The 10,298-nt window shown below is 50.8% G+C and overlaps 1 protein-coding gene across 1 annotated transcript; it reads left to right on the top strand.

The window, feature by feature from the left end:
* The first annotated feature begins 882 nt into the window (after positions 1-882).
* On the top strand, positions 883-10,210 carry LOC123399745. Its single transcript, XM_045094132.1, has 3 exons — positions 883-1,672; positions 8,700-9,481; positions 9,674-10,210. The coding sequence occupies exons 1-3, from the start codon at positions 944-946 to the stop codon at positions 9,891-9,893; spliced, it is 1,731 nt and encodes a 576-aa protein (XP_044950067.1). The 5' UTR covers positions 883-943; the 3' UTR covers positions 9,894-10,210.
* The last annotated feature ends 88 nt before the right edge of the window (positions 10,211-10,298 follow it).

Raw genomic sequence — 10,298 nt, 5'->3', positions numbered from 1 at the left:
TGCAATGTAAATGATTATCACATTTTAGTTTTCATCTTCCAAAACCAGTATGTTTTTGCTATGCTTGGTTTGACCCACGAATGGAATTATGTCCAGCTCAAAAAAATCATAAGAAGCATTTATTTGAATGGTCTGATAGTCCAAAATCCAATAGTTGATAAACACACACCTACATATGGGTGTTTCCAATCCATAAAAATAACAATTGACAAGCATAGTAAGCGCTAGCTTATCATGCCACAGTAAAACTCCAGAGCAAGTATAGAGTGATGTCACGAAAGCTAGAGCAAGTAGTAGACGAGATAAAAGAGGGTGAAGGAACATCAGGTTATTTCTTGTTGGTGGGGTGATAGAAATAAGATGTATGTATTGAAAAACTTTAAAACCAATGGACGAAGAGATAAAGCAGTCGAGATAAATATAACATGTCAATATTGTTATGTTATTCCGCGGCTATCTTTTCTATACATGTGAAATTTTACATGCATTTTGTTTATACTCCCTCCGTCCTAAATATAAGTTTTTAAAAGATTTCACTAGGTGACTACATACGAAGCAAAATGAATGAATCTACACTCTAAAATATGTCTATATACATCTATATGTAGTCCTCTAGTAGAATTCCTAAAAAGACTTATATTTAGGAACGGAGGGAGTATATGTGATCATATTTTTTTTTTGAAAGTGGCAACTTACGGGTATTTTACTAGTGTTTCGTCACAGATTTAACGATACTAATTTTATATTGGACTGGTTTCTTTTTGTTGACAGAAAATCATTTGTATATATCTTGGTCTCATTCAAAATTCAATGCTCCACACGCCAGGGGTGAGAGCAGGTGTTTTCCGGCGGAAGACATCGAGAATATCGGCGTAAAATACTCCCGTTCTGTTTCCGAACTCTTGTCTCTGTCGCACAGCCGCCGACCGGGTGCCTGCCGATCATGGCCGGCCGCGACGACCTCGCCGCGCTCCGCGAGCAGACCGCCCTCGCCTCCTCCGCCGCCGTCTCCGTCTCCGATCTCGACCTCGCGTACCAGCTCCAGCTCGCCGAGGCCATCCAGGCATCTCTCAGCCTCGATGCCCTCTCCAGTAATCCCTCCTCTTCCAAAGGCAAAGCCCCCATCGCCGCCGCCGCTGCCTCATCCTCCTCGTCCCGGTCCCAGCCCGCGCCGCCGGAGCCCTCGGACGCCTCATACGCCCTGGCGGTCCACGCCACCGACCTCGCGCGCGCCGAGGAGGACCACCGCTACGCCGAGGCCTGCCGCGCCTACCACGCCAGGGCCGCCGCCTCCGCCTCCGTTGCCGCGCACGACGCCATTTTCGCGCGCGAGCTCGCCGCCGTCCCGGAGGACCAGTGGGCCCACGACGGAGACAACATCGAGCGCCCCCTGGACTCGACCAAGCCCCTCTTCCGCGTCATGTTCAAGGGCATGGCCAGCAAGGAGGTCGTGGGGTCGCGGGACTGGGACCCCCGCGTCGCCGTCCTCGCCGTGGCGCTGTGCGACTCCCAGGGAAAGGTGGTGCTCAGTATACAGAAGCCGGTGGAAGGGTTTGTGGGCGGACGCATGATGCTCGAGGCAATGGCGCTCACCGAAGGCCTCCAGGCGGCGCTCGGGTTAGGGATCCAGAGCATCGGGATTGTCAATGATTACAAGGCACTCCACAACCATGTATGCCATGATGCAACCTCTAAATCTCTCTGCATTTATCATCTGTTTTACTACTGCTTAGTTAGTGGTTAGTGGCTACTCGAAGTCCTCAGATTTGTGTATGCAGGTTAATATAGAATCTTCTTGTCACAACGTAGAATCGATCTCCGGCTGTTGACCAGGCGATCTTCTTCCTGCGCAGCCACGCCGTCACCCTGACCGCGGCAGACGGGGTGAACGCCACCTCTCCTATGGCTGTGGGCAGAGCACTGGAGGGGCTGTTGTCGGTGCCGGTGCACTCGCTGCGAGTCACCGCACATCACCCAGAGCATTTCCTAGTGCTCTTCACGCAGCCCGCGCATCAAGTCAACGCACTGCGGAGAGGCTCTATCCGTGTCGAGGGTGCCTCCTTCAACATTGCATCCTGGCACGAGCATGACCATGCCATCTTCGGCTCCCTGCACCTACATGTTCGCATCGTCATTGAGATGGTTCCAATGCAGTTCTGGTCCGTGGAGGGGGCGGAGGAGATACTGGGGAAGCGGGTACGGGTGGATCGTCTCGACAGTCGGACGATCGAGCGAGGTCACACTAAGACCTTTGCTTGCTGGATTTGGACGAGCGACATCGCCAACATCCCCACCTCGCATACCATTGCGGTCCTGCCGCGGGGTGCGGGTCGGGTGGACGAGATGGAGGGTTTCTCCCCTCCCGACAGACGCGTCGCGCCGCCACCAGCAACGGCGGACTACACCATGCTGATACACGTGGATCGCATCGAAGATTGGACGACGCCCTCCCCTCGTTCCTCTCACTCCGGCCAGAGTGGCCTACCCTCGTCTGGATCCGACGACGACTCTGCCCCTTTCCCGTTGGTGGCTCCAGCCACCTGGTCGATGGGGGTCGAGGACGGACGGGGCCCAGGGCGAAACCAGCGCCAGGCTCGCGCACCGGTGGCTGATCTGGGCTGCCGTGGCAGGCCGTCGGGTGGACACGCGCGGGACCAAGACGGCGACGGACGCTCGGGGGGTGGCAACCAGAGGTCCTGGAGAGATGTCCTCCTTCGCCGGGGACGCTCTCAGGCTCCTCCCAAGGCTGCCCCGGCTTCTCGCCACCGAAGCCGCTCCCCGCAGCCCCGCCGTAGGTCTGGGGACTCTTCTGGGCATCGTCAGGGAGCCGGGAGGGCCTCTTCGAGGGCGAGGCCCCAGCCCCATCAGCCACGGGCGCGCCCTTCCCCTCTGCCTCCCTCTGCCGGGAGGTATGCCCCCTTGGCCAGCGATAGTCCAGAGGCAGCAGGCCCTGACGCCGGGCGCACGGGAAAAGACCCAGTGGAAGTTTTTTTCAAGACCGCGCCGAAGCCCTACAGCACCTCCGCCGCCGTCGACAGTTCGGCGGCGGACGTCCACGCCGCCGCAGAAGCATTAGTCAACTCCCCGCTCGAGTTCGACGCATCGAGGCTGCTAACCGACCCATCCGAGACAGTACAACTCGACGCCTTCAGCCCAACTCTGTCCGCCGCGGCGTCGGACATGGGTCAGTACAATAGAACTACTCCGACTACGGCATGCACGATGGAACTGCAGCTAGGTGCAGTCACCGGGCGTGTGAGCAAGATGCAGCTGGGAGCTGCCACTGATCGGCCGGAGGCCCGGGGTCTCTTCCGCGCCAGCAAGCAGGCCCTCATCTCGGCTGCTCCAGCCCCGGCCGCTGCTCGCCGCCAAGCTGCACCTCCCAAGAGCAGGGCTTCCTCGATCCCGACCAGGCACAGCGCCAGACAGGCGGCTAGCGGCTCGACGGTGCCAGTAGCTCAGCGCGCCTCGCTGCGCCTCGTGAAGGAGCTGGGGCTGCTGGGCCCTCGAGATAAGATGACCGAAGAGGTGGCGAGAGCACTGCTGCGGCGTTTCGAGGAACCGTTGTCTGACGGTGACTTAGCAGTGATCGCCAAGCTGACTCGCCTGGATAGCGAGGCTCTGCGTGTGATGGCCGGCATGATCGGCCCTGAAGGAGTTGCCGAGGAGGCAATGGTGTAACCTATGTTAGTTGACTCATGTATCCCGCTTCGTCGGCAACTGAGGATAGCTCGGTTTAGGTTTGATTTAGGTTCGTCGAAAATTAGTTCGGGCAGAGAGGAGGCAACTCGTCGCCGGCGCATCTTGGGGGCTGTTGGTGGGCTCCGGCGCGCCATAGTTAAGTTGGCTGTGTGTGTCATGGGCCTGAGGCCGTTTAGTTATTTCCTTCGGAGCTTTGCTACGTTTCCAAATGAGTGAAAAATTCCCCCCAATTATGTGTTGGAACGTACGCGGTCTTAACAGCCCAGCTAAGAGGGCGGCCGTTGCAGAGATGGCAAACACACTACGGGCGGCCATCCTATGTCTCGAGGAGACTAAGATTTCTGCTTGGTCGCCAGAACTAGTTAGGGATATCGGAGGAGCAAATCTAACCGGATGTATCGCGCTGCCGGCCATAGGCACTTGTGGAGGAGCAGCTATCCTTTGGGATAAAAACCTTGCCACCGTCACCTCCCATGCAATAGGAGTCTTTGCCATCACGGCGAAGGTTACTCTGCTGGGGCACCAGCATAGCTTCTGGCTGTCCTCGGTTTACGGCCCGGCGGACGATGTTAGAAAGGAAAATTTCCTAAGGGAAATCTCCTCCGCCGCACCGCCGGCGACTGAGCCATGGCTCATCAATGGAGATTTTAATCTCATATACGAAGCGCGCGACAAGAATAACCTTATCCTCAACCGTAGGTTAATGGGTAGGTTTAGATCGGCAATCGACTCGGCGGGACTAAAAGAGATTAGATGCACTAACCGCAAATACACATGGAACAATGAGCGTCGGGATCCCACCCTCGTCAGCATCGACAAGTTTTTCTGCAACATCCCCTGGGACAGCTGCTTCCCCTCGGTGTCCCTGCATGCGGCATCAACTGCAACATCGGGCCATTGTCCGTTACTACTTCTGGACACCACGGCCACCCCTAGGCAGGCACAATTCAGATTTGAGAATTTTTGGCCTAGCTTCCCACGCTTCCACGCCACGGTCGAAAAAGCATGGAATAGACCAGTGCAATCTTCTTGTCCTTTCACAAGACTTGGCATTAAGTTGACTAGGACGGCGCGTGATTTGAAGACTTGGAGCAAGGGTTTCTTCAGCCAGGCAAAGCTACAATTTCATCTTGCAGCGGAAGTGCGGAAGTAGTGCTTCTGCTGGACGTAGCGCAGGAGAGGCGTCAACTCTCAGACGCAGAATTCCATCTCCGTAAACTGCTAAAGCTGCGGCTACTAGGGCTAGCGGCACTAGAACGAGCTCGACGACGGCAAGCATCACGCCTAACCTGGATGAGACTAGGTGATGCGGGAACAAAATTCTTTCACGCCAAGGCCACGGCACGTAAGCGAAAAAATTACATCCACTGCTTACAAATAGGCTCCACCGTAGCATCCTCGCACGAGCATAAGGAAGAGGCCATCTTCAGTCATTTCCAGCAAAATTGGGGTACTAGGGCTGATAGACCTTTATCGATCGACTGGTCGATTCTAGACCTTCCGTCAGTGCAAAACAGGGGGTTAGATAACCCTTTCTCTCAGGAAGAGGTTTGGGAGGCGATAAAAGTGTCACCGGCAGAAAAGGCACCAGGCCCGGATGGCTTCACAGGGACATTCCTCAGGTCCTGCTGGTCTATTATTAAGGACGACGTAATGAGTGTGTTTAGCAGCTTCTACAATTTAGCGAGGGGAGATTTCAGCAGGCTAAACAGAGCTACTGTAATTCTGATACCTAAGAAAGAGGGAGCCGAAAGGGTGGAGGACTTTCGACCAATTAGCCTAATCCACTCGGTGGCGAAACTAATCACCAAAGTTCTATCCCGAAGGCTAGCGGCACAGATTAACACCATCATCTCCCCGGCGCAATCAGCTTTCTTGCGCTCCAAGTCTACTCAGGACAGTTTCCTCTATGTGCAAAACGTAGTGAGATCACTACAAAAGAGGAAAGTTCCGGCCCTGCTACTTAAACTAGATATAGCAAAGGCCTTCGACAACGTCTCATGGGAGTATCTGCTAGAGGTACTGCAGCAACTGGGATTCCCAGCTCGTTGGCGTGACTGGATGGCGCTTCTTTTTAGCACTGCATCGTCGTCGGTCATGTTAAACGGCTCGGCCGGCCACTCTTTTTGCCACCAAAGGGGACTTAGACAAGGAGACTCCTTATCGCCGCTTCTTTTCATCATAGCAATAGATTCACTTCATCGCCTGTTGGAAAAAGCAACGGAGCTGCACCTGCTAGACCCATTGCCGGGGAGGGACTTCTCTCACCGGGTCAGCCTATGCGCCGACGATGCGGTCATTTTTGCCAACCCAACCAAAACTGAGATACACACTGATGGTGATTCTCCGTAACTTCGGGCACGCATCGGGTCTCCGCATTAATCCGGCTAAGTCTTCCGCCTCGGCCATCCGTTGCGACGGGATCAACGTCCATGAGATCCTGGCTAGTTTTGGGGGCGAAATAAAGGGCTTCCCGCTGAAATATTTAGGGCTGCCGGTCACCCTGGCACGACTACGGTTAGTCCACATACAATTCATCCTGGATAGGATTAGGGCTAGACTAGCAGGATGGAAGGGTAGACTTCTAAACATCGCGGGAAGGAGAGTCCTAGTTCGCAGCGTTCTGACCGCCCTACCAACCTTCGCATTGTCGGTTCTTAGGACGCCCAAGAAATTCCTTGCCGAGGTAGACAAGGTTAGGCGTCGCTTCCTTTGGGCACAGGACGATGAACCTACCGGTGGAAAATGCAAAGTTAACTGGCCGACAGTATGCTCCCCTGTGGAAAACGGAGGCTTAGGAATCTTGGAACTGAATCGCTTCAGTAGAGCGCTTAGACTGCGATGGCTATGGCTATCATGGACAAGCAATGAGAGGCCGTGGCATGGCATGGCTCTGCCATGCGACGAGGCCGACAGGGCCCTTTTTCATGCGTCCACAACGGTAACCCTAGGAAATGGAGGAACGGCAACATTCTGGCACTGCTCCTGGACGGGATCGGGAAGCCTAAAGACGTCCTTCCCAAATATTTTTAGACACTCCAGGCGGAAAAACAGATCGGTCCGAGATGCACTTGCAAACAACACTTGGCTATCGGACCTCGCCCATGGGAACACGGAGCAACTCTGGGAGGAGGCAATCAGGCTGCACAGATGGGTCCAAGACAGAGACATCCAATTACAAGAAGGAATTCAGGACACAATCTCGTGGAATCTGGAACCTTCAGGAGTATACTCAGCCAGATCGGCATACAAGGCCCAGTTCCAAGGTCACCTGAGATGTGACTACAAGAAGATTATATGGACAACTTGGGTGCCTGCACGGCACAAGATCTTCATCTGGTTGCTGCTGAAGAACAGACTCTGGTGTAACGATCGTCTTCAACGCAGAGGCTGGCCCAATGGCTATTTCTGCCAATTGTGCCACCGAAATCTTGAATCAGCAAAGCACCTGTTCTGGCAATGCCCGCTGTCCATACAAATTTGGACACACGCAGCATCGCATAACGGATGTGCATCGCTGCACCCGGGAGCATGGGTGGATAGTGATAACTCAGCAGAACTTCTAACTTTGATGATCAACTCAGCCTTGCCGAAGTACAAAAAAGCAGTCAAGACAATCATCTTTTTGATCCTCTCGGAGATATGGAAGGAGAGAAACGCATGCACCTTCAGGGACAAGTCTGCAGATTTTCAAAGCTTGAAACACGCTATCAACTGCACCGTAGAACTTTGGAGGCAAGCCGGAGCCACAGTTTTGGAGCCCCCGTTCTGGGATCCTCCATGAGATATCTACCCCTGTAACCACCCTCATTGTGTTGGGGGTGTTTTTTTTTTCCTTTGTTTTTCCTTTTTCTCCTTGATCACTATGATCACCACCCCACACCCCCCCCCCCCCCACCCCCACCTTTGTCACGTTTTTTCCTCCGCGCTGCTTCCTGCTTCAAATCAATATATGCCAGCCTCAGGCTGGATCTTTCAAAAAAAAAAAATTGTAGTATATATTTTGGTAATTTTGTTTTCTCATGTTTACGAACTAACGGATTGCAGACTAGAGATTTTGGAGGTTACATATGTTACAGAAGAAAAGCTAGAGTTACCGTAATCCATAAACTGATGCCTCTATGCCTCTATCATCTCATAACTGGATAATCCCATCTTTAGCTAATTGGTTTGAATAGGGGCTATCACCCATTTCCATTTTACCGTACATCAGATATGTAGTGTTTTTACAACAGGGATATACAGTTAACAAATCTCTTCACTGAAATGAGATCAGCGTCTTAAGCTAAATGTAGCTTAAACATGAACTTACAGCTCTGTGCTGTTTGGATATTCGTTATATTTGCTGTACAGGTTTTGTGTTTCTCTATCTGCTCTGCTTTCTGATTATGCTGTTAGAAAAGCAGAAGAGAATTTTCTGCACTACTTATTCATTTAATGTTATCGGTTTCAGCTGAAAATATTTTTCTGGTCCTGGGTTCATGTTCGATACAGAAAATGTTCTTGAACTCTTTAATCCAAAGGTTCCCAAGGTGAATGTAGTTGGGCTCAGAGCAGCTTTTAGTTAGTTTTAGACATTATATTTAGACATGAATTGTGCTATGTGCTTGACCAATTTAGTAAGCTGTCAATATGGCTAGTATGACAGCAGTATTCATTACTCACAAAAGGTGTAGGTCAAGATTAAGACTAAGATGAGTCATTTATAGCAAGGGAACTTTATTTCTTTTCCTATTTGTCTGGCAGAATGGTAACCTTGAAAGCTGAATAGCAACTACGCATCCAGTTCGGTGCTGGTCTTGCTTTTGAGTTTAGTAGAAGTACTTCCCCTTGCCGAAGCGAAAATTGAGTAAAGAGCAAAATTTCATGTTTTGCTTACATGCATAGATAATTGGTGTGCATGCAAGTTTGGTGGTCACATGATTGAATTATTTACCAATTCTCCTATTGTTATGTTCTTTACTCTTATGCTTATTTCCTAATTTTTGGGATTGTAGATTGTTGGAATTTGGCGTCCGAAACAGATGAAGCTTGCAGAAATGATAAATCAGGTTCTGTCAGTAGCAAAGAAATTCAAGAAATGTGAAACTAAACTTGTGGAACGAGGCAAACTTGATTACGTGATGAAATTAGCAAGAGATTCAATACTCTCTCAGATTACCAAAGCTATTGCTGTTAATGCTAGCAAGGAGAAAAGAGAGACCTGCGCCATCTGCCTGGAAGACACCGATGTATCTAAAATTCATGTTGTTGAAGGCTGCGCACACCGCTTTTGTTTCTGCTGCATGAAGGAGCATGTGAAAGTTAAGCTACTCCATGGAACTCTCCCAGCTTGTCCACAAGATGGTTGCACTACAAAGCTAACCGTGGAGGGTTCAAAGATATTCCTATCGCCTCGACTGTTAGATATCATGGTGCAACGCATCAGGGAAGGACAGATCCCTCCTGGACAAAAGATTTATTGCCCGTATCCCAAGTGTTCGGCCTTGATGTCCTTGAGTGAAATGCAGCACCCGTTGCAAGAATCTTCCTCAAAGCACACCATTGCTGATGCTGTCACCTTGAGGAAGTGTGTCATATGCAGAGGTTCATTCTGCATCAGCTGTAAGGTCCCATGGCATGATAGGATGACTTGTTACAACTACAAGAGAAGATACCCACAAGCCCGTCCAGATGATGCAAAGTTACAGAACCTTGCACGGCAGCAGCTGTGGCGCCAATGTGTCAAATGCAAGCACATGATTGAACTCTCGGAGGGCTGCTACCATATGACTTGTGTGTAAGTATCTAGTTCTGGTTTTGCCGTTTCCATATCTATCTTTACCGATGTTACTATGAGTGGTCTATTATTATGATTTTTCATGCCAATCGATTCCCTGCTGATGTATTTTTCATGTCCTAATGCTCACAGCCTCAGATTTGTTTCCTGTTTGACCTTTTCGTGCATCTTGTTGTTGCTCAACTCTTCCAGATGCGGCTATCAATTCTGCTACACCTGTGGGAAAGAATGGAAGGACAAGAAAGCGACCTGCTCCTGCCCGCTGTGGGATGAAGATAATATTATCCGTGATGGCATGGAGGAGGAGGAGGAGGAGGAGAACGATGACTACGATGACTCTGATGACTCTGATGAGGACGATTACTATGCTAGAGACTATGACCGGCATTACTATGTGAGAGACTATGCTTGAGACTACCCCAACAACAATCGCGGGCATAATCCTCGTCATGGCGTTGGAGGGGCTCAAAATTTCTACAACTACGACTAGTCCATTTGCAGCTACAACTGATATCTCAGTACTTCCAAGTACTGGTAGGCAGCTACAACTGGTATCACTGTTAGTTAAGCAGAATCTCCTACCGTTCTATCCGCGTTTAGTATCTAACCATCCGATGGTACTATGCCGTCAGGCCCACATGAACTTAGGCAAGGCAAATTAGTACGAGTGAACATTGGCTTCTGCTCATGGCCTATATTCTTATCTGATATTTGATGTCTTCTCTTTTATGATGCTCTCTCGGATAAGCTGGCTCTGTTATTTTTTGTAGTTTTTCTTCTCTTCACTTCATCTTAATCCTCAAGTAAGCAATAAATC

The sequence above is a fragment of the Hordeum vulgare genome, chromosome 5H, assembly GCF_904849725.1.
Source record: "Hordeum vulgare subsp. vulgare chromosome 5H, MorexV3_pseudomolecules_assembly, whole genome shotgun sequence".
NCBI classification, from domain to species: Eukaryota; Viridiplantae; Streptophyta; class Magnoliopsida; order Poales; family Poaceae; genus Hordeum; species Hordeum vulgare.
The sequence above is the reverse complement of the archived record's forward strand: the minus strand, read 5'-3'. Positions and strand labels throughout refer to the sequence as shown.